Source organism: Dipteris shenzhenensis, chromosome 24, assembly GCF_047967505.1.
Source record: "Dipteris shenzhenensis isolate YYH24624 ecotype China chromosome 24, Dip_SZ_1.0, whole genome shotgun sequence".
Classification (NCBI taxonomy): Eukaryota; Viridiplantae; Streptophyta; class Polypodiopsida; order Gleicheniales; family Dipteridaceae; genus Dipteris; species Dipteris shenzhenensis.
Genome location: NC_141619.1, coordinates 10281136 through 10306494, shown reverse-complemented (window position 1 = coordinate 10306494; position 25359 = coordinate 10281136). Strand labels below are relative to the sequence as shown.

At 42.9% G+C, this 25359-nt stretch overlaps 1 protein-coding gene across 3 annotated transcripts; it reads left to right on the top strand.

Moving 5' to 3' along the window:
- Positions 1-3985: 3985 nt before the first annotated feature.
- LOC147886201 (serine hydroxymethyltransferase 4-like) lies at positions 3986-23395 on the top strand. 3 transcript variants are annotated; one of them, XM_087395117.1, is made up of 6 exons: positions 3986-4089; positions 4218-4553; positions 4667-6077; positions 6420-6807; positions 22273-22374; positions 22997-23395. In XM_087395117.1, exons 3-6 carry the CDS (start codon positions 4722-4724, stop codon positions 23242-23244), a joined length of 2094 nt encoding a protein of 697 aa, XP_087251243.1. In that variant the 5' UTR covers positions 3986-4089; positions 4218-4553; positions 4667-4721; the 3' UTR covers positions 23245-23395. The 3 variants fall into 3 exon arrangements, with proteins under 3 accessions (XP_087251243.1, XP_087251244.1, XP_087251242.1); XM_087395118.1 differs by having other exon boundaries at positions 3986-4553; positions 4646-6077; XM_087395116.1 differs by having other exon boundaries at positions 3986-4553; positions 4639-6077.
- Positions 23396-25359: the final 1964 nt, after the last annotated feature.

Genomic DNA, 25359 nt, shown 5'->3' with positions numbered 1-25359 from the left:
TAACAATATTCCAATGTAGAAATCCTTTATCTCAAAGGAATTAGTATATCATTAATAGTCATGAAAATCTATATGGAAATTAGAAAACAACAAAGAGATCCTTAAGGAGCTTATACTTTTTCACATGCTTTTGGAAACACTAAAACAATCCTCTATATGAAAAAATACCAAGTATAAAGAGCTCCCAAAAACATCACCAAAGGCTCTAGAGGCGCTTGTCTTTGGTGGGCAAATCCAAATTAATATAAACTTATGTGGGAATATTTTGCTCCGTATATAGTTCTCCAAAAAAGTCTTTAGTACTTCAGCAAGTTAATGAAGGTTGGGCAAGAACTTTAGTCTTTTATAGTAGGAATCCTAAACTTTTGCTCCCTATATAGTTCTCCAAAAAAGTCCTTAGTACTTCAGGAAGTTAATGAAGGCTGGGCAAGAACTTTTATAGTAGGCACCAATAAGACCTGAGCCCTAGTTAATAACCATACAAATGTACAGTGACCATATAAGTCGTATCTAAGGTGCCAAAGGTCACAAATGGTTCTAGTGGCTATAGCACATATATCATTATATACACTCAAATACAAGGGCTTATAAGTGTTCACAAGGGTCCCCAAGGTTACAATAATGTTTTCAAGGGCCATTAAAGTGTTGACAAACCGAAATAACACAAGGGTCCCCAAGGGGATGTGTGTGTGTGTGTGCGCTCGTGTGTGAAAGACTTAAAAAAACCCCTTTCCATAGGGAAATGAAAACAAAGTGGAGATAGACCATGGATTCAAAAGAGAAAACTACAATTTTAGTATGTAGGTGATTGCCTACTAATGTTAATACAAAAAAGATCGGCAAAAGGTAAGCATTTTGCTAAAGCTTACAGAATGCATAATTGCACAAAAAGGTTGAGCTTTGACAAGTCATAGCAAGCATCATTTTTATTGAAGAGGGGAGTCTACATACCTATCACCATCCAACAAGAAAAACATGATGAGACCAGTTAGACCTTAGTTGGGAAGACGTGTCATAAACACCCCTTCCTTGTTATCAGGGTCACAATAAAATTAAACACTTAACCACAAACTTACAAAGTTAGATGTAAAATCATGAGTGCAAAGCTGTATGGAGTAATGGTATGATTAGGGGAGGAGTGTAGGACAATGGAAATTATGTTAAGAGAATAATGGAGGTGATAAAGTGAAGGTATCATGAAAAAACACTTTGAATTATGTGTGAATGCATATGGAAATATATGAGAAGAAGAATTACCAAAAAGGAAGGACGTTTTACTACTTTCTTTAAGCAAAAAAAGGGGAAAGAAATGGGATAGGGGAATGAATTTACTTTTAGCCAAAAAGGAGGGGATAGGGGAATGAACTAAGAATTAAACCATAAAAATAAATGCTAACCAATAAATTTACAAGCTAGATTAGTATAAAGGATGCTTAAAGTTTTTATTAACTGCATATAAGACAATGGAGTGTGATTCACAATAATATAGAAGGCAAACATTTATAAAAGGATCAAGGGAAAAACATAAAGTAAAATTCTAGTAAGACATAAAAGTTGTAGGGTATGAGAGATGGGGAGGTATATGAATGTAACATGATAAATTTCAAGCTTTGAAAAAGCAACACATAATATTAGTAAGGTATGAGAGGGGGGGGAGTATATTGTAGATAAAGTAATGTAACAATGAGAATAGTTGTAAGGGAAACATAGATGATTTTTTCCCATTAGTTTCCTTAAGAAGCTAAACGTTTATATTGGTGTCGAAAGTTTGTAGGCCCTAATAAAAATAGAGAGTTGAAAGATTCGCTAGGATTTGAAACTTCTATGCAAAAAAATTTAAAGTTTTGCCGAGATTTACATCTTTTACTTCAAAATTCAAAAGAAAAAAAATAAAAAAGGACTGCATCCTATCAATATTGTGAAACTAAAAAAATGGGCTTCATAAACTTTCGTCAATATTTTATATTAATATATAGGCATAGCTTCGATAAAAACATCCATGAAGGGAAAGAAGGGGGTTAAAAAAGGAATCATGAGCTTTATGGTTAAAGAGGGACCAAAGAGCATCATTACCTAGGAGTCCATGTGGCAAGAGAGGTTGGGGACGACCAATAGCTTTAATGAGCTAAGATGATTAGAGAGCGCATAGGCAGTTGTAGGAGGCCGTTGCCAAAGACAATCGTAGTAATGGAGGCAGGCCACCATCAGAGGCAGCATCAGAGAAAATTGCGGCAATGAATTATGGGCCACGAAGGGCGTGGGGGAGTAAGGGGAGGCGATGCTATATTATTTAGACACCCCTCCAAAAATCTACATATGTAAATTACTCTAACCTAATATTTTTATAAATACCCTCATCCACTTGATAAACGTGCAACCCTCTTATGGGCCATTCACATGACATATGGCTATTTTTTGACCCTAGATTCTATCTAGTGTGTGCAAATGATGCACATAAGGCGATGTGATTGAATCATCGAGTTGTTAACTTGTGTTCCTTAGTGTGGGTGATGCTCATGATGATGCCACTGTGTGGCAGAGGAGAGGCACATAGAGGAGATATTAAGGACTTTTTGATGGGGGGATTAGAATAATGCATATTACCCTTTTTGATGAGAGTAGCTGATTAGGGGGATTGGAATAATGCATATTAGAATAGCTAATCTGTTAGAGCACGAGAGGGGGGGGAGGATCACTTTTAATAGATCCCATGGCACGTGAGAGCAAGCATGTGTATACCCCTATCCTTGCATTTTACATTTTGTCATGTAATTGATTAACCCCCTCTTACATGTATACATTTTTCAATCTTAAAGTTTATACATTAAGTCCCCTTATTTTAAAAAATACCCCTCCCCTCTACTAATTTGCTATGTTTCAAGTGTATGAATTACCCTTGGAGTATTAGAGTAGCTCATAAGAAACAAAATAGCATCTTGATATGAAGGGAACACATATTAGAGTTGCTAATCTGAAAGGAAATAACACCTTAACTTTGAAGGTGAAGGAAGGAAAGGACACCAGGAAGAGGTTGGTAGAGGCCTAGGACCATTTAAGAAGCAAGAAAGAAACATATGTGCAATACAAGGGTTTGCAAGAGAAACAAGAAAGAAATATATGTGCAATACAAGGGTTTGCGAGAGAAAAGGAGGATTTATTAATAAAAAAGAAGGAAAATATACAAAGAAAAGAAATTTGCAAGACAAGCTCAAACTAGAGCACTCAGCATGTCTCAAAGCCTTGAAGGCACTTGAATGGTTACTGAAGAAACTAAGCAGTTCCAACGGATAACCTTGAACTTGTTGAAGGAAGTCAATAGGAATTCTACTCTAACGAAAAATTATCTTGTCCCTCTGACTCCATATCTCCTGAATTACCAACTTTGAACTTCTCGAAGAAATTCTATTGTAATGAAAAACCACATTGTTCCTCTAGCTTCATATTTGCTAAATTGCCACGGCTCGAAGGAGGCGCCCAACATGGTATTGCATGTCGTTAAGCCGCCCCTTATCACCTAGGAGAGCAAGTTTCCATTTTCAGTGAGATCAAAATTTGAGCTTTTTGGAGCCGGTGGTGGATGAATCGCCAAAGTGGGCATCTCACAAAGTGGCTATTTTTATGTGAGAGGCACGTATACCCACCAGAGAGCAAACAGAGAGCTCGTGTCCCCCACATCATGTCGGTGGTGCCACCTCAAGAGTGGACTACCTCGAGGGTGGACTCCTTGCTCCGGAACTAATGAGAGAGCAGAGAAGATACGAGGACCCTGACGGACGGAGGCATGCGAGGCGTGAAGTGGGTGGTGGAAGGAAAAAATCTTTGGAAGGAAGTGGATTTACATAAAACAGGAGACAAAGCATGATTAAGAAAGCGAGATTAGTGAGGGTGGCAAGAATGAGTATGGTGCAGACCCCCTAGTCATCATCAAAAAACACTAAATTGAAAAATTGGAGGTGAATTTTGCGTAGTTGGATTCTCAATCGCCTCTCTTCGATCTCAGCTAACAACCCTGTTTCTTGTTCCAATTTCAATTGTTGCATCGGCTTTTGGATCGTCCATTCCACGAATTTCTCGATTGATTCTTGCTCGGTCGGTCGATTGGAACGCATTCGTGTTGTTTTCGATCGATTTCCGGCTTTTGGAGTCTCCATTCCAACGATTTTTGTGGAATTGATTCTTGATCGAAAAGAACGCATTTCTCGTTCTTGTATTTTCAGTCGAGAAATCGCATTGAAATCTTGCGGCTTTGAAGAGCCAGCATGCGAGTTGCTGCTATGAAGAGTAAGCATTCGAGTTGCTGCTGCTGCTGCTGCTGTCGGCAGTCCGTCTGTTTGCCCCTCTGTGTAGCAATCTTGACAAAAAATCATAGAGCTCTTCCTCAACAAATTGGAGTTTGAATCCTCAAATTCTCCATTCTTCATTTGCTGCGTTCCTCCATCATTTGCTGCGTTCCTCCATCCTCTACTCAGCGCAAAAATTGGCTCTCGAGGCTCCTAATCTGCAGCGGACTCAGCATTTTCAGTTGCCGGCCGCCCCGTCTACTTTCTCCAAAGGTATCTTAGAATTCAACGTTTGCTTAACGATTTGAAACGCATGCAATTGAAATTTTTTGAGAAAATTGCGTCCATTTGTGGTTAGGAATCAGGATCTTCGTCCTTGATTTCAGGCGGAAATGCTGTTTTGAAAAGCTTCAAATTTGAAGCTGCAAATTCGGACACGGCATGGATGCTTCCAAGCCATTTGGCCAGCGTTTTGCTCACTTGCCAAACTCTAGCATCGACGGAATTCCTTTAACCTCCACCGAACACTCCTTGCCCCTGCATCCCATTCCTCTCCATGCTACTTCTCTTCCCGACACCCCTCTTCACAGTGCTCTACTTGGACCTGCCCTACAATCATTCACATATTCAGGAAATCATTTTCATTCAGGAGACATTAGCAGAGACAGCCCTATGATGTCCCCTGCAAATTCGCAACGTTTGAAGAAACGCCAGGAGGACTCCAATGGCGAAGATTACATGCAGAACTCATTTCGTCCTCCTCCTTCGCTTCGAACTTCTATCTCCACTCGTCCACTGAGTCCACAGCTTCAATATTCTCAAAACGGCGACCAGTCGTTTCACTACAATTTTCAGTTGTCTCATTCGAGCACTCCCGGCTCTTTTCGCAACCTCAACCCCAGCTCGGCTGGAATGCCTTTGGAGGTCTCTCCTCAGTCCCCCATTCAGAAGCCTATTCCCACGCTATTAGGCTTGAACTTGTCTGCACAAAATAATCGGAATGGAAGTCTAAACACACAGCAGGGTTCGCCACTGCATCCACCTCTCGCTGCGCCTAATCTGCAGTCCTCACGAACAAGTGCCTTTTATGACCCTTCACAGGCTGCTGATTTAGCTGCCAGGCGGCTCACAGTTCAGTCTTGGGGAAATAGGCCTTTATCAACGGTGGATCCGCTTGTGTGGGTCATGATGGAAAGGGAGAAGGACAGACAATGTAAGGGGATTGAGCTCATCGCATCTGAAAATTTCACCTCTCAAGCTGTCATTGAAGCACTGGGGAGCCATCTTACGAATAAGTACTCTGAGGGCATGCCGGGTGCCCGGTTGTATAGTGGCAACGAAAACATTGACATCATAGAGAATTTGTGCATCCACCGGGCATTGAAGGCTTTCCATTTAGAACCAAAGTTTTGGGGGGTCAATGTGCAGCCATACTCTTGTACATCCGCGAATTATGCAGTTTACACGGCTCTTCTGCAGCCAAAAGATCGAATAATGGGCTTGGATTCACCCTCTGGTGGGCACCTAAGCCATGGCTACTATACTTCTAATAGGAAGTTAGTTTCAGCTGCCTCTATTTTCTTTGAGAGCTTTCCATACAGAGTGGACTCAACTGGTCACATTGACTTTGTGGATCTGGAGCGGATTGCCCTTGCCTACCGGCCAAAGCTTCTAATTTGTGGGGCTAGTGCTTATCCTCGTGAATGGAACTATGCCAAATTTCGTGACATTGCTGATAGATGTGGTGCTATTTTGATGTGTGACATGGCTCACATTAGTGGTATTGTGGCAGCTCAGGTAACTGGTGTAACCTTTCTCTGTAATGGTAGCATGGCTGATAAGGAAGAAAAGCCTTTTTAGTCATGGTCTTACAGATGAGAATCGTGGGCAAGTTTTTGGACTGTCATGTTTGAAGCAATGGAGGGATTGATTACATTTCTCACTTGCGTAGATTTCTTTATGCAAAGCTTTCTGTTAAAAAAAGAACTGTGGCATAGCATAAAACATTCATCGGAAAGAGTTAGAGGGATGGGTGTGGAGGTTTGTATTTGTTTCGAAGTAATTGATGTGCGTGAATGATCTACAGTTGTTCTGGATTCCTTATATTGGCTGATTAGAATTTCCACTTCATTCCTACAGCAATGCAGTAGTCCCTTTGAATTTTGTGACATTGTCACAACTACAACTCACAAAAGCTTAAGAGGGCCGCGCGGAGGGATGATATTTTTCAGAAGAGGGCAGAAGCGTAAGTCTGCTGCAGATGATACAGATCATTATGATTTTGAGGCAAAGATCAACTTTGCTGTGTCCCACTCAGTGCAGGGTGGACCTCATAATAACCGTACAGCTGCCCTTGCGGTTGCCTTGCTGCAGGTGGACACACCAGAGTTTAAGGCATATATTATCCAAGTGCTGAAAAATGCTAAAGCATTGGCAGCTGTGTTACAAAGAAGGGACTGCAAGCTGGTCACAGGTGGCACAGATAACCATTTGATGCTTTGGGATCTTCGGCCTCATAAATTGACAGGTATTGTGCTTCTGTTTAAATTGATGTAACTATGTAATTCATCTATGAATTTAAAAGGAACGCCTCATTATGATATTCCACATGCGACTCAAAGGTCAGCTTTTTGGAATGCATTGGTGATCAGTGAGAGTAATTAGATTGAACGGAACATAATTTTGATAACATATGCCTCGTTTAACTGTAATCCAATAATTCCCCATATATTTTGTTTTACTTCATTTTTAACACATTTCTTTCTTCTAGTGCATAGAGAAGAGAAGTAGATGAATCCTAAAAACAAGAGAGAGTTCTAATCATAAGCTGGACATATCAAAGAGCAAAGCTAAATCCAGTGTCATGGGGATAGCATAGGATACTTTTCAAATCTCCGAGCATCAATATGTACACCCTTGAGAATCAATACATATCTCAATCCTTGAAGACCAATCGGAAGACGTCACTATCATATTCCATTTTAGTCTTATCTCCAGCGCTTCTGATAGCCTTTTTCAGATATGCAAGAGCCTCTGCCTTCCTTGTAAGAATTACTTGCAATACCATGTTTTCTAAAGTCTAGGGATATCAGATATTTCTAATATGACCATCTGAGCCTAAATAAGCTATGGCCTATAGCTTCACGAATCACTATTGGGATGTACCTCTCCCAATCTAAGTGGTTGTCTTGAGACATATGACCTCAACATATTTTCTCGTATGATCTATCCTTAGTAATTGCATAATAATTAAGGATGATCAGCCAAGCTGAGACTTTGTTTTCCCTCACAGAAACTGCTTGCTAGGAATTGTCCAGCCAAATTCGAACTTTGCTCTCAAGTATACTATTAGTCAATCTATAATTTACAATTCCAACATTTGACTAGTAGGTATATCAATTTAGTAGGATATAGCAAGTCAATTGATCTAGAGTATTCTACTAAAAAGTTGTTGGCTTGACAGTTAACCATGTGACAATCACATTGAAAAGATTTTTCACCTTCCCTAAGGAAATCATTAGAGGATAAAGCAAGTCAATTGGTCTAGAGTACTCTACTAAAAAGTTATTGACTTGACCAACACGTGATCACATAGTACTAGACGTACACCTACTTGTCAATTCACTCAAGTTATAGGTTTGTAGATACCAAGAGGATTTGCATACTTGCTAGCATTGGATATCTTGCCATAAATGGCCAAAGCATATACTTAATACCTTTTGGTCTTTGCATTGCTCGATTTGAGAATAGTAACAAATAAAATCAGCTTCGGTATTTTATTTGTTACTCACCTTGCTAGTAGTCCGTCTTTGTGCATTAGCCATCATAATTTGATTTTCAAGGTCACCTCCATATTCTAACTTGGCCCAGTAGCTCTTTTGATCATCCTACTTTTCTTTATTTTAAACTTTCATAAGAGCTTTGGTTTGGACAATCATCCAATCCCCCTAGAAACTCTACTAATCAAGAAGACTATCCATCCTTCATATATGATTAATTCCAGATTTCAGTAAGTTACCTCAAATACATTTCACTATTTCTTGTTACAATAAGAGAAATGTGCCAAGTCCTATGCATTAATATCAAATTGCTTTGCTAATTATATAACCATAATTGCTATTTCTTTTGGGTCAATCTATGTGAAAGACAAGACAATGGGCATATACCCAAAGAAAATTTTGTTTGAAGTATGTCTAGATGATGTGTTACAGCTCAATATTCAAGACCTCAGAAAGGTAAAACATGCTAAAAAATATACCTAATACAACAATAACTGAATTTTACTTCAAATATCATACTTCGAAATAATCCACAAGTATTTGAGATTGTCGCACGAAAAATTGATTCCTAAACTTTATCTCAGGAATACTCATTTTTGTCGCAAGACTCATTCACCCCCGATCACAAGACTCATTCACCCCCGATCAATTGAAAATTCCATAAAATGTCATTTATAATCTTGAATCCACATAGGTAAACATGGGATAATCCTGCCTCAAAGATTTGTATTGATTTCAACACTATCTGTAATCTCCTGGAAATCGATTTTCTTTCCAAAGAATAGACAGACTTGTTGTCATTTTTGTGGTTACATAGGGGTGAACATAAGGCTCAATAGCCACATGATACATGTCCATAGAGAGAGCCAAACTCTTGTCCAGCTAGGAAATATCACATGTATATAATTTCAATCTATTAACAAGTTTTTCTCATGTCATGAGAGTTGTTTAAAGGACAAAACTTGTTAAAAGAAATTAACATTAATATACTCCCAAACTTCAAAGGCTAAGTTTCACCCATTGTAACATAAACATTCTTGCATTCATTCTAGACACAAATGTAATTCATCTTAATGGCTTCATCTATTTCTAGACACTTTACTATCCCAAAGTCAGACTCACTCTTTTTTTTGATTGGCTAATTGTATTCCACCCATGATAAGAATTCATGTCTATTTTCGTCAACTTTAAATTGTTAAGTTTTCAGTAATAGTGTGGCTTTAACTCTAGCACATTTCTTTGCATGAATGGAATAATAAGATTCTTGTTTGGATCTTACCATATATTCATTTCATGGCTCTGAGGGATATAAATTGATGCTCAAGTGGCTACTGTCAATTGAACTGGTTTTACACGCAATTCCACGGTGGTTGTATCATGCAATAGTAGTGCATGACATCATGTCAACCAGATTTGTAGAACTTTCCATAGCTGCACATGAAAAAATAAATTTGTTTTCTGGAGTGGTTTTATCTTGTGGTCATCATTGTGTTCCAAGACACTATGATCTCTGCAATTTCTTGAGGGTTCGACATGTTAATGTAATCAGACTCCAGATGACCTAACAGCCCCACTCATGCTTCTCCACACACAATTCACCACTTGTTAGGCTGTTTAGAAACCAATTGCAACTTCCTTCGCATTATAAGTCCAAGTTTGCTTGAGCCAACGATTTCTTACAAAATCTGATAGAAAACGTCACTTGAAAGTCCTGAGTGAGGGATCATGCAAATAAATTAAGGCGAGCAAGGAATCACATAGGTGATCAAGTGAGAGTCGCTCTCTCTCCTTCCCCATAAATAAGCATATAACATAGGTTTACATAGCTCAATGCTTTTTTAGAAAGCTATGTTTGACATCCAGCTCTGCCATGAAAGAAGCGCTCACTACACTGATGTTAGCTGCTTTCTGGAAGCTTTGGTGGAAATTTAGAGTCTTTCCTTTTAACTTATTCTCTATGTGAAAACTCACGTAACCTTCAGCCACTAGAAAAACATGATTGCAATGCTCTCTCCTTGGCCATTACTCACGTCTGAAAGAGGATATGTTAGAAAACGCCACAGACTCACCTGTGAGCCCCCACATGAGGACTTGGGTGCAGTAGAGACCTGGGTAGGATCTGGGCTGCAGAGATGGTGTATGCCCACTGTTAGGCCAGCTGGGCCAGGGCTTATTTATAGGCCTGGCAGGAAGCTGAAGGCGGGTTAGCAGGTGCACAGACCAGTCGGGTCTGTCACAGACCTGGTCAGCTTGTGGGAGGGTTGGTTTCAGACCCTGGTTGGCTGATTTCAGTCGGCCCAGTCAGGGGGGGTATCCAGCCTCTCCACCCCTATGATTAGGGGCATTGGCACATTCCTTCCCATCCCATTGCAGCCTGATTCTAGGCAACACAGGAAAAGGAGTCAGAGCATCATAGCTCCCCATAGTTCTCAGTATTTTGGTAAGTTCTGACTGTAGTTTTCCAAAGCACTTTGCTGGATGTTTGTGGCTCTTCTCTGAGCATTTTGTCCCCCTGCCTGTGGATGAATATGTTCTGAATTCTGCTTCATTATCTTCGGCTTCAGATTTATGAGTGTGGATTCATGTGTGTGTGTGCACTGACAGTGTGAGAGATCATTGAGAGAGATTGATTGTATTCTGCTGTGCAGGGTTACTTCTCCAGTAGGCCCTCAACTCATAACAGCAAATGTGATACTCTCATAATCTGCTCCAAGGAGTTGAAGAAAGGAATCCCTCTAGGAAGGAGACTCAAATTCAGCAAGGTGCTGTATTTCAGTTTAAGATTTGTGTGTTGTCATCAGTTCAAACTTCGTCAGGTCATTTTCAGTAGATCCAGTAGCACCACAAGATTGGGCACAGAGGATGACATGGGTCTTTTGTGTAGCAAGGAATCAGGCATTCTCTACTGAATGGCCACCAACCCAGTGAAAGAAAAGGGCACTGTGATGAAGACCGTGAAGCCGAAGGGCCTAGATATTCACCCCCCACCTACATGACCCTGGCCACTACAACCGACACTAGTTGCAGCTCTTAGGCTTGCAAGATTTCTTCAAGCTTCCATGGAACACTGCATTCAACCATGAATGGCGATTGAGGCCATTAGCACTTGCGACGGCACTGCAAACCTTTCAAGCGAAGGGAAAATAGATGGTAGTAAGTGAAGTTGACATCTCCTTGATGCTTAAACTACCAATATATGATGATGAATGCCTAGTACTTTGGTGGACAAACAACACCCGCCAATGATTCGTGACACAGTAGAGGGAAATCCAAGCTATGATGACACAACTTGAGCATTAGTTGGAGGTAATTTTGGACCTCTAGGGCAAAACGAGGTGGGCTTCAACCAAGGCTCAAGATGAATGGACAAAGGCCCCACAGGGAACAACAATTGGAGGAATGAAGGATCTGCTTGAGGTGAAGCAAGAGACGACCCCTTTGCACAAATCATCATCGTCTTCACTAAACCGAATTCTAAGATTCGACGGTTGTGCCAGGAGGGTGTCAAGATAGTTTTGATGCTCACTTAATGGCACCTACCCTTTTGATGGGTAGGTACAAATGGTTGTAAACGTAGGTGGGTAGTACTTAGAGCGCATTGTCAAAAGTCATGTGTATAAGGTCGTAGATGTTAGGGAGTTAGCATAGCATGAAGCTGAAGAGTATATTTCCATTTGCCCATAGAGGCCGAGTAATGCAAGAAATACTTTTTTTCCATTTTGTTTTGCACTCTCTCTTTCCTTGCTTTCCATTTTGTTTCTGAGTAAGTGCTCTCCCTTGCCCGACATTTCGTTCCTCACTAGGTAGGACTAGCACTCAGTTGCTTGCAAAGCGCACCATTTCCTAGCGGAAATGGCTATCTGCCCCAAATATCCATATCGAATTGAAGGCAAAACACATTCATCACCTACATGTCACATTATCATTTTGATCACTCCTTAGACAAATTTTAGGAAACTTGAAATGGCCATAACCTTTGATCCATGCATAGCTATAAAAAGAAATATGCCCAACAACTCATTCACTACATGTTGGTCACATCCAATTTGATTTCTGACTTACCCATAGTTCACAATCATTAAGCCTTATAATCAGAACCACCTGCTAATCCATTGCAGCCTTTTCAACCTAGCACGTAAATTTGAATGAAGAAAATCTTATGTTGCATTTCTTGTATCAACATGTAGTCTAGTTGTAGACTAGCACATCCTTATAGGAGATCCAACTCCACCAATCAAAGTGAGTCATTGTCCGAAACACACGATTAATTCCCAATGGAGTTAGTCCCCTTGGATCTATCATTGGTGTTCACATTCATACATTTGGCATACCACCTCATTGCTTAGTACTTTGGTAGTGGGGTAGTTCACTATTAGTAGTGAGACACTTGACAAGAATGATCTTCTTTTGGATTCAAGACAGTTGCACACATCTCGCAACACACATGCCACCCTTGTAAAGCCACATTGTTGACTAAGGAATGAAAGGCCAAATTCGAGAAGGAATCAGAAAAGAAATTGAAAACATTCTAACCGACAAAGGGGGAGAATACACCATTGCCTCTTTAAGAACGGATTTGGACTGCTATTAATTTTCTTGGCCTATCCCTATCAGCCATGCGTGGTAGTCTTCTTACTCGAGGCCTAACAACATAGAGATAGACTTCTCCAAGTGCAGAGGCAAGGCCAAGAGGGCCCGTTGTAGCCTAGTCAGTTGATGATCGTAGGTTTCTTTCACTCAAGAGACCCTAACCGGAGGGCGTAGGGCATACGATGTTGTGTAGATCCAAAGAGCACGACATGATAGATTCGTCGTCTTGTTGACCCAAACATGAGGACCATAGCTATTTCCTCCTTATTCGCTAACTTGGGGAGATAGATGACGGGAGTGATGGTGGGGCTTGCCAAAACGATGAAGACCACAGAGGAGGAGAGAATGATCCAAGCAGGCTGCCTAGGTGTAGCATTAGTGGCATCCTATCACTAACTTCCTCCCTTGACCATGCCAACTTCACCATAGCCACTATTGGTCGAGATATTCTCTTGTATCCTCCGTCAGCCTACAAAATTGGTCTCCTAAGTCCTAGGCAGCATAAAAAGGTTCCCAGCCTACAAATTTGGTCTCCTGAGTCCTAGGCAGCATAAAAAGGTTCCAATACCTTCGTGGACATTTGACCGATTGGTTCCTGTGCAGGGATTTCCCATGGCCCATGGCTCTCATCCAAATAGTTTTGCTAGCCTCCTACATAGGCGTCGTAGTGTGCTTCACTAGCCCTGGGGGTGGATGCCCGCTTCAGTTGCTCCATCCCTTAGCTTTATTATATTTGGTTTTATTTAGTCTCATAGACTCTTCGGTCTTTTGAAGATTTCAATAAACACTCTTTCCTTCTTTGTGTGTGTGCGTGCGTGCGTGCGTGTGTGTGTGTGTGTGTGTGTGTATGAACAAATACTTTCACCAAAAAAAAAAAGTGTGTATGAACAAATACATGGCCATGATCTTCTTTTCTTCCAAGTTCGTTATTGGGCACTATGGACTCTATGGAAGGACCGTAATCATCAAGTCTTCGGTGGCCCCTCGTTGGCTAAGTATCAGCTCTTGCGGGCACCTAAAGGCAATCATTTTGTGATTGTCTTCATGCACAAGATTTAGATTATCCTGCCTTCTTGTTGTATAATGATATCTTCTGTCCCTTTTCTTGGGACTGTTTTATGTAATATAGCGACAACTAGATTTCACCAAAAAAAAAAAGAGAGTTGTGTGAACAAATACATATATGTTTAAATGTAAATGTGTATATGCAAACATATGTGTGTGTGGTTATGTAGCTCCCAAGTGTATTGGATGGGATTGCCGTGAGCTGCCGGTGCTGCCCTCGCTGGGGAGTTCCTTTACCAACCCACTTTTTTGCAGCTCCTTTTTCTTCATCCGTTTCAGGTCACTTTTTTCCTTTACCCCTCTTCTTTTTTGACAGCTCGTGCCCTGGCTGGATTGTGCTTTAGTCAGTGGAGGCGGCTCTCCTTCTTTCCCTCCTCTTTTCAACCTTTTTGCGCTCTCCTTTCCCTTCTCACAGCTGCGGTGGTTCTGTGCCTATCTTGGAGAGGATTTCTTGGCGGTGACCCTAGTTTGGTCAGAGGGGCTCTCATGGCAGCACCCTCGAATCCCAGGGCTGTTAAGGTCCTCTCACTGGAAGATAAGCAACAGGTTCAAAAAGCAGTTCAATCACTATTGGATAAAGAAGTGGTAGGCAGGGTTGTGGGTCTTACTCCTACGAGGCGGCATGTGTGCCATTGGATCTAGGCAAGCTTAGCACTGGAAGATGACCACACTCAGGACGTCACCATCTATGGCAAAAGAGTCTTTCTCTTGCAGTTGTGCTCACCAGAGACCACCCGGACCCTTGTTGAGCAAAACTTGATCTTCCTTGACGTGCACATGGTGTATCTTTTCCCGTGGTACCATGGTGTCACAATAGAGGACATGGACACGATGCATCGAGTACCCCGCGATGCTTTGCTTTTGGGCCTCCCAAGAAAGTACTGAGCCATCCTCCCGTAGGTCGAGCTTTTGGCACGGTGCTGGAGTTCCCACTAGATACAACAGCATCGGTTGTAGCGGATGATGGAGTCCCCAGACTTCGACTAGTGGTGGAGAGCCTGGAGTTTCTCCCAGAGGAGATCTATCTCGAGACACTAGACGGGGGGAGCTTCGCTAGCGAGTGGAGATCTTAGGGCTACCGGGCCAGTGCCTTCGATGTCATCTGATGGGACATGTGGCATGGGATTGCCCCAGAGGCCAGAGACGGGTCCCTCCCCGTCCTCCGCAGATGCGTCTGGGACAAGCAGAGAGACCCCAACATGCACGTAGATAGCAGCACTTGCATCACCAACAGGAGTCCCAGACCCCTTGGGTTGAGCCATCCAAAGAGAGGTGTGCCAAAGTCGGAGAGAAAAAGAAAAACCGAAGAAAGCAATGTGAGCGTAATCGCAAGAGGAAGGTGAAGGCTGAGAGTGAGGCGGCTTCCCAGGCTTAGGGAGAGCAGCCAGGGAGCAACCTATGTGCGCCCCGAGGTTCTAGTGTCAGTTTCCCTACCTACCCAACTTCCCCCACCCCTCGGAGAGTAGGGGTCCAGGGATCACAGCCTCCGATGCAGCCTAGGAGCACTGGAGTTGCAGTGGATCTACCAATCAGGTTCGTCTTCGCCTTGCCCTCCCCCCCTCGCCAGTCCCCCTCGCCCCCTGCTAGCCACTCCTCCCTCCCAGTCCCCTATCGTCCCAGCCACCGTTACTATCTGCCCCCCCGCCCCTTCCTCCGTCCCCAGTTTCTCATCCGGGATGGAAATGGCCCCTTCACCTGCGGGCAAGGGAAAAGCAAGGGTCTCACCCCCCGCTCCTCCCTCCCAAGCTGAGGCCTTTTAGCAGCAGACTAGTTCTCCCCTCGACACTGCCTCCTGGACCACATTTGGGACAAGCGGACGGTTCTTTCAGCCACCGTGTCCGAGACTGCGTCCTGGGCAGCCCTTGCTGAGGGAGTTCTAAAGGTTGGGCCTTGAAACTCTTTTGTGGTTCATGATGCATATCCTTTGGCTCTGGAGATGACCGTGCTGATTCTACAGCCTCTCAAAGGGGGCCCCATCAGTGTGGTTGGCTCTTGTGCGTGTCCTTTCTGGGACTCCACTTGGCCACGATTGGAGAGGAGCAATGGACCTCGGTTTTGTTCGATTGCATGATGAGCGAGCAGATGTACTGCATGATGGAGCAGTGGATGGGTCTGCTAGGGATTGACTTGTGGCTCAACTACGACGATATTGCTATCTACTAGCTTGGCTTCTCAACAGCACGGTCGGGAGAGGACTTGGCAGTGGTCGTGATCTGTCTGTCCCTAGAGGTGGAGATCGCACATCCGACCTATTGGTCGCTTCAGCAATGTGCTGATAGGTTTAGGGTGGATGTATCCTTCATGATGCAGTGGGCACGGAGGGTTGGCATTGAGCCGGTCATGCCCATGGTACGCAGGCGTATAGATATAGCTACTCCCCGTCCAAACCCCCCCTGAAGTCATAGAAGTCAGAGACGATGGTGCAAGGTTCCGCACATAGACGAGCCTTGTTCACGCTCTCTTCTTCTAGGAGTCAGCCATAACACTTGCTTCTTCGGCAGGAGTTGTGTAGGGGCGCGGTAGCACGAGTAAGTGGACTTCCTCTTGGTTCAGGAGCACATGTTTTCAGCATGATATATCAACCGCCGTCATCATTTTCTTTTGGGGAGAGGTATGGTCTCCCGCAGTAGGCCGCAGTAGGGGGGCTTTGCATCTTGGCGTCCCAAGTAATGGCTTCCGGGGTTTTTGAGCAAGAAGAGCTGATTCCAGGTCAAGCAGTTTGGATGGGCCTCCGCATGGGCGAGTCCCGGATTGGCATCCTGGACGTTTATGCACCAGCCTGCAGGCAGCACCGGCCAGCTTTTCGGAGACGCTTGACAGAGGGCCTCCTAGATGTTCACTCTTAGATTGTTGGGGGTGACTTCAACAATTTAGAGTTTGCAGAAGATAAACAGGAAGGAGCCTCGTACGCAGAGATGCTGGTAGTAGAAGAGAGCACGTGGGAGTAGTTCATCTTCACGGTCAGCTGTAGGGACCCGTGGAGAGAGGCGGAGTTCAGAAGGAATCCTAGGTAGTCTTCGCTTCTCCTTTGGGCAGTGGAGACATGACGGCTTATTGGAGTGCCTGGATAGGTTCTATGTTGGAGACTGGGCGATGCATAGAGGGAGCTCCATAGGGATTTTGGCAAGTACCACGATGTCAGACCATGCCCCCATTGCGCTTCAGCCCTATAGAGGACTTTGCCAAAGGGGGGTTCACATACTAGGCGTCCTTCTCCAGGACGAGGATATGTAGCAGGTAGTTGCAGATTTGGCATCAGCTAGATGAGGAGCCTAGTGAGAAACGGGCCTCCTGGATGGGGGAGGCTATACGGAGGAGCAGTATGGAGTTGCAGTCCCAAGCCCTTACGAGGAGGCACTCTCTTCAGGAGCGAGAGAGAGCGTTACGACGGGATCTTGCTTCCATAAAGCGACCAGAGAGCAGGATCCAGGCTCTTGGTGGCTCAGTGATAGATATGAGAGCGTGAGGCTTAACCTTCAATCTACGGAGGTACAACGAGCTAAGTGTTCGTACCACTCCTCCCATGCCAAGTGGTGTAGCGGGGAGACAGGATGACCAGGTAGTTCTTCTAGACCAAGAGGCTCGGGTCAGTAGGGACTCAGCTTTAGCATTTGCAAGACGAGCAGGGGCGGATGCGTACCGACCTCTCGGAGATCTTGGAGATGACTGCGGACTTCTATCGATAGGAGGAGACTCCCACGGTCCTCTTAGCCTGGGAGGCAGTTTGGGATCTGGTTCTGAAAGTGGTCTTGTCGAGTCTGAGCAGGCAGTTAGAGGCACCATTCATGGATGAGGAGCTGTGGAAGGCCCTCAAGGCCTTCCCTCCCTAGAAGTGTCTTGGGGTGGATTGCTTGACTCCAGCTTTCTTTCGAAGTTTTTGGGAGCATATCGTCACGCCGCTGAGGCAAGCTTGCTAGGAGATCTTCGACTCCGACTCAATTCCTCACTCATTGAGTTGGGGCTGCTTGATCTTGAAGGGAGGAGACAGATCCGACATTTGCCAGTGGAGGCTGATCATGCTTCTGGATACCACATACAAGATCTTAGCTAAGGTCTTGAGCTTGTGGTTACGCCCCCACCTCTCCGACATCATTCAGGACATGCAGACCGGCTTTGTCCAAGAGCATAGCATCTTGGACAATATCTTCACCTTTTGGGAAGCCATACACTGGGCAGGTGAGGAGTCACAGCCACTTGCTATCCTTCTCTTGGGTTTCGAGAAGGCATATGATAGGTTGGAGTGGTCCTTCTTGGAGGGCACTATGTGTAGGGTGGGCATCTCAGACTGGTGGATCCGGGGGGTATCAGCTCTCTATGCAGGGAGCTCGAGCCAGGTGCTCATTGCTATCAAGGCCTCTCTTTCTCCCTCTCTGTACAATAGGGCTGCCCCCTTGCCTCCCTCTTTCTCTTTGTAGTAGAGACTCTAGGCTACTTCCTACGCTCCTACGCAACAGGATTGATTGGGATGAGACTTCCGATTCGACAAGAGGAGGAGCTCCTGGATTCGGAGTTTGCAGAAGACACATTGCTATATGTGGAGGGATCAACAGCGAGCCTAGAGGCAGTTAGAGGAGCATGAGCCATCTATTGTGAGGCCTATGGGGCTTGGATCAACTCGACCAAGTCGACCAGCTTCTTCACCAGGATAGAGGAGGTCCATGAGGCTCAAGGCTTGCTCAAGGCTTGCGGTGCCGCCTTTGGTTTTCAGTGGATCCCAAGGGTGAGGTAGTGAGGTATTTGGGTTGTCAAGTAGGGATTGACATCTGTAGAGCAACAGATCGCCCTAGCTCTAGAGAGCGTTCGGCGAAAGCTCTTATACTAGAGCTCAGCTAAATTCTCTTTAGCAGGCATGGCTCTGGTAACCATGTTCTCTTAACTACAGCCTAGTACATCACCCCGTGCTGGTGTTTTCATAGGGGATGCATGGGTCAACTCAGGTGCCTGGTGCGCAATTTTGGATGGCACGAGGAACATTAGGGCCTAGGTTGCTTGGTAGATTGTGATCATGCCACAAGCTCGAGGAGGCCTGGGCATCATTGACCCGGAGATGTAGGGCAGAGCCCCTTTGGGCAAGTTAGTGGTTCGTGGCCTTACCCCAAGTGCAGAGCCTTGGAAGCTCCTCCTGCAGAGTGGCCTTGTGTGGGAGATAGTGGCCAGCATCACGGCATGGAACATATGGGTTGTGCGTTGCAGCCTAGTGATGGGGGGACATCGGATTCCATCGACAACCATGCTGGTGGCTATCTGGCAAGATATCATATGTACTCTGCATGCCACCTGGAAGTGCCGGGCATCGGAGTCTAGAGTGACCGCTGCCTAAAGGCGGGAGTGCTTTTGCAAGGCATGGCTTGCATGAATATTCTATATTCTCATGCTGCGAGGGTACGCTGGTTGTATAGTCCCCCCCCCCTTTTCCGGTTGTTAGCCCCTGTCCTTGAGATACCCTAGGCAGTGAGCTGGGTTCTGGGGAGGCAGGCTGGCCTTTGCCAGGCTTGAGGGTTTTCTTTTCCAGTCGGTGCCTTTGGGACAGTGGACAGCCGACTTGTATGGTTTCTGTTTTTTCCAAGCATTAATAGAAAGTTCCTTTTTCTGTTAAAAAAAATGTAGCTCCGAAGTGTATAGAGCTCCGTTGTATTTGGCTTCTAGCTAGAATAGCTCTCTAGAAGGGATGGATATTGAATTCATTCGGCCTCAATATTGAGCCATGCCCATCCTTTACATAGTGGGTTCTTGAAGGATGCATCACTTACCTTTTGAACCAACACCTAGAAATCCATTTTCTCCACGTGAGAGCTATATGTTTTGAGGATTAATGCACTTCTTGAATACTTCGATTGAAATTAAGAAGAGTAAGTGTCATATATTTTTGGGACACTCTGCATGAATAAGAATCAACCTTTAAGAGGCCTAAGATTGAAGCAAAGATAGGATTAAGTGCTTCTAAATATGAGAGTCAACACATCTAGTTCAAATATGGAATAGTGAGGCATTTTGAGCTGTATGTTTTTACAGCTGCACATGTGCATATATGCTTTTTCCCATATTTAACTTTTCTTTTTTGGATATCTGCATCAAAAGGAGGTCTGTTCTTCATGGTCTCTCTCTTATCCTTAGCAGCACGTTTAACCAGTTGGATCCTTCAAGATCCCTCAGTAATCATGCTGAATCGAAGTGTCTGTTTACAATGTTTCTTGAGTGCAATAAGGTCATCTTTCTAAGGCAAGCTTCATCATTACTTAATCTTCCTCTATGCCTCCGTACAAGTGAAAGAAATGGCAGACACATCTTTTCTGGGTTACCTGCAGCCCTGGTTTTGGTTTCGATGATGTCACTATGAATGTTGTGCCATTTAGTCCATTCTATACCTCGCAAGTTTCATGTATTTGATGCGGAGACTTCTGTGGATAGTAGACCGCACATCTCTAGTTCACGTATATCGTGTTGCAGTATTAGGAACGAGAGTCCTTGCGAAGGGGCAATATTTCTCTGTAAATCTTTTGGTTTCTTTGGGAGTTTTGCCACAAGTCTGCAGTAGTTTTTGTTGTGCCTTGCAATAAGGACTTTCTGTAATTTTTACAAATGCTTAAGTACAGATTTTTTTCTTGCCAAGTTGAGGCACAGAAGTGTGTTTGATACATCAATAGGATCTTCTTGTTGAGCAGATAAGGGCTGGGTGGATGTAAGGGGAGAGAGAGAGAGAGAGAGAGAGAGAGAGCACACACACACACGATTTTGTGGTAATACTATATATTACCGTGTGGGAAACCTCAAACGAGATAAAAACCCACCATGAAGTACAAAAAGGTAAAAGGGCAAAAGAACCCCTGTCAAAGGAGATAGGCCGTCAAGATAAAAGGACCAAAAAGAAAAACGAGGAAAATAGATTACATGCCCACAAGTGGCGACATAAAGACAATATTCTCCAATGTGATCCCCTGTTGTAGAAAATCAGGGGCAATATTGCTCTGTAAATCTTTTGGTTTCTTTGGGATTTATGCCATAACTCTGCAGTAGTTTTTATTGTGCCTTACAATAAGGACTTTCTCTATTTTTTACAAATGCTTAAGTACATATTTTTTTCTTGCCAAGTTGAGGCACAGAAGTGGTGTTTGATACATCAGTAGGATCAGTTAATTGAGCAGATAAGGGCTCTGGGTGGATGTAAGAAGAGAGAGAGAGAGAGAGAGAGAGAGAGAGAGAGCACACACACACACACACACACAATATTTCATCTGTCAAAGGAGACAGGATGTCAAGATAAAAGGACAAGCAAAACGAGGAAAATAGATTACATGCCCGCAAGTGGCGACATAAAGACCATCAATAAAATGCAATTTCCTTTGACCCGTGCGATTCTTCTTGACATAAGCAGGAAGACAACCTTTGAATCACTGGGTTGAAAACTTATTGCAACATAGATAGAATGCATGTCTTCAAGTGAAATATTACTTTCTGGTTCACGAGAAGATACCTGTTTATCTTGCTCTCTCAAATCCACATTTGGTCCCTCATTACCATCACTAACTATATCTGAAGGAGATAGATCCACCTGTAGTTAAAAAGACTGTGATTCGAAGGATATCCTGGAATGAGAGAGCCTGGAACGGATTTGACAAGGGAACCAAAGGAGACGCTGTGATAGAAGATTTTCCTTGAGGGTGCACTCGTCTCCATTCTTTTTAATGCTGGGGATGCTCCAGCTTATCAGACTGGACAGGAGTAGGAATGTGAGGGAAATGCAAAGTTTCCTTCACATTGTTAGATTGACATGAAGGTGAGGAGCAGCTCTGAGCAAAGTGACCAATCTGCAGAGAATATATTTTGAAAAGGCTTTATAAACAATCTTTTTATCGAGCTTCAGACTCAGCTTTTTTGCCCAAGAAATGGTAACTTGTTGTGAAGCTGTCAGCAAATTTTTGTTACTTTACGTGTTTGAGTAACTTGTTGCTTCTCTTTCATAGCTGAGAGTCTTTATATACTTTTTATCTTTAATACATCATATTTGTATCAGTATGCATATGCGAGTGCGTATGTCCTGTATGAACACATTGATCATACGATCCTGGAAAGCTGCTCGTTTCAACCAAGTGTTTGCACTTGCATTTATTTGCTTGTGTCTCACATAGGCTTCCCTTGCGGCCCCTCCCATTTTTCGTACTGCCATCCTGATTTACATGTATGGTGCCCAATAAAATATTTACTAGCAGTCTGAATTTAATAGATTGTTCATCCATTTTTGCAGGTGACTTGTCAATTATTTTTGGCATCATTTGGCTCTCTAGTTTGTTGTATTGGCTGTCCATTTTTGAGAAGTCTGGAAAATTCTGTCAGAAATCCAAAGTGGATAAGTCTTTATACATGCACCTAACTATGGGTGCAGTGCCAACAATTGCAAGTTTGCCACATAAAGAATATTCCGTGGATGGAGTTGATGGTTTTAACATGTTGGGAGGGCACTCTTGCTGAAATTATCTACTTGAAGTCCAAATCTTTCTTCTGTTTACAAATTTGAAGTATATAACCTTGGCCTCTATTAAATTTTCTCGAATATTGTGCAGGAAATCAATATGAAAAGGTGTGTGAAATGTGTGGCATCACGTTGAACAAAAATGCTGTGTATGGAGATAGTGGTGCAATGGCTCCCGGTGGTGTTAGAATTGGTGAGTTTACATCTGCTGGTCATCAGAATTGTCGAGAAAAACATATGAATGTTTAACTCCTATAAAAATTGACAGCAAGCTCATAGGAGAAAGAAAGAAAGAAAGAAATTTTATTAGAGTCTTCGGAAGACCGATGGGTCTATGAGACTGAAAGAAAACCTGATACAAATCACAGTAAGGGTGGAGCTACTGAAACGAGCATCATCACCCGTGCTGAATCCTAAGAGGGCGCCAGAGTCTGTTGTATTCATATTCATGTCACATTACTACGATTTATGGGGCTGAATAGGAAAGCTTATGTTCACAACTCGTTTGGTTTCAAGTTAAGCATGCTGAATTTTTCTCACTCAAGCTATGAAATGTAGCCTAAGAAAAGGACAAACTTTGGGGAAGTGAATTTGATGGGAAAGCATCCTTTTTTGCAGTGGGCTGACAGGATTTTCCATCTCTGAACTCTCACCTTATGTTTAAAACTTGGATGGGGAACTCTTGTGACTTGTTTTGCTAAATGAATGTGTTTTCATTGCAACTTTTCGCCTTGTCAGTGGAGAGCTTACTTTCTTATTTTCTGCTACACGATTGCTTTGGTATTTTACAGATTGCTCATGTATGTTGTTAACAGGAACTCCAGCCATGACATCAAGAGGCTGCTTGGAGGATGATTTTGAAACAATTGCTGGATATCTTTTGAAAGCTCTACAAATAGCCCAGAAAGTTCGGAAAGAGTATGGGCATGCACAGAAGGGGTTTCTGAAAGGCCTGCAAAACAATAAGGAAATTGAGGAGCTTAGAATAAATGTTGAGAGATTTGCTTCATCTTTTGAGATGCCAGGATGTGATACATCTGTTTATAGGTATAATGGAAATTAATACTTTAATAATATACAGCTCATTTGTAACACTAGATGCCTTCCAAATTAAGTTGGTCCTAGAACAGAGAATTCTCTCCACAAATTTTCAAGGGCGTTTTACAAAGCATCAATTGTCGGCAATTTTTTGTGTACCATATGATGCTAGGTATTTTGAGCTGCTGTCCAAATGTTCTTCACTCTCGACGATGTGAAGCTTGGATAAGGGAAATGAGATAATTCGAAAAGTGATTTGAATAATGCGATTTTTAGAATAATATGGTCATATTAGACAAATCTAGATACAATTGTGGAGCTACATTGCAAGGTAAATTTTCTTCAACAAACAGCAATTCTCAAGTATTTTTCTTGGTATATTTTGTTTGCACTTAATAGTCATAAGGCCCCCCCCCTAACGCTTCCATATTGTAGAATGGAAAAGTTACTACGATATCATATTCGAACATCTATTTTTGTGGTCGTCTTTAGCCTACTTTTATTGAATCTGCTTCTTTCCCATTCATATCAACGCACTCGGTAAAGCACCAGCCTCAGATTGAGCTGTAGGCGAAGCTAGCTAGTCGACAATTGAATATCATATTTGATAGCATATCATATCACATAGTTAAATAGCTTAGGCATGGATGGCTTAGCAAAACCAAAACAACCTTGTTTCGTGTGGCTTCGCTGACGACGGTTATCATCCTTCTCAACATAGGCAAGTCCATCTTGACTCCTCAGCAAAGTGATGAACCACATCTATAAAAATGAGAAGAGAAATCGCATAAAAGCAAGAATACGTATCAAAAGGGACATTCAAAATTCAAGGGTAAAATATACATTTTGGAAAGAACAAACCATTATCATCCATCCTGGGAATTCAAATCATTCATCAAACACCACAAAATTTCCTCATATTACATAGCCCAAGATGCACAAGGAAAGCCCTTTCTTATAACTTATGTATGGCATAAATATACTGAAACAACATCATAGCAATCAATTTTAACCTTCCAGCTTGCTATCCATCCATATACCGAACGTCCACCTTCCACTACTTTTGAGAGATAAGTAGATTTATTTGGTCAACCACTTGGTTGTCATGGCAATTGGCTAGTGTGCAAGAGATCTGTCTTTCCTGTCTCCATTGACATAATTTCAGTGCCATACTCACCTTCTCACTCACATGATTGTGGCTAATAGAGCCAATGTTTTGGCATGCTATAGCAAAAGTACATTACTTTGAGCAACAAAAATATGGCATTGCCAACAATATGCCACACCAATCACAAGGACATTGTTGCAAATGAAGTATAAATAATTGCAACCTAATGTTCTTTATGGGATTGCTTGGGTAAATTGTAATGGAGAGAGAAAGGGGTCTAAAATATTGTGCGCTATGGTGAGTGCTATCTAAGGCTATGAACTCTAATACCTCCATTCGCTAGTGCAAGCTGCAAGGTTAAAGAAGGTATTTAAGGTTGCTAATATGTTGGTGTTGCATGAATGGCAAGTGGATTAAACATAGCATTTAAGGTTGACCTTCAACGCCAAGCCTTTCCCTTACACGCATGAATCCTTAAGATTCAAGAGTGTAAGGCTCTCGAAAGTGGGTTAAAAACGTCAAGAAGGTGGAGTATAGGGTTGCAAGAGGCTACGAAAGTGGATGTGAGTACCAAGGTTGCAAAAGAATTGAGGGGGATTAAGGTAGCTTGCCCCCTTCTTGTAGTTTTTCTTTGCGAAAAACCTTTCACATGATAGAAGGCAATCAAGAATCAAGGACTTGGGAGGAAACTTGACGCTGACTCTTATATCAAATTGCCAAAAGAACGTAGGAGCACCCTTTATCATGAGAGGATTCATTGGTTCTATGAGGGCAATTGCCTTGCTTGCACCCTTAGTGGAATGTACACCACCTAAGATGTTGCCTTCTAACCTATTTTCAAACTTTCTACACCTGTATAATGTGTTTTGGACCCTTGAGGACATCTTCCACTTGAGATGAAATATGGAAATACATAGATGCCATGGGGTACACTACACATGAGCTAATATCTAAGACCTTGGCATGTCAAAACAATAAATTTTTGTGTGCTCGTATAGTACTAGTAGTGCACCAGCTAAGATGGAAATACAC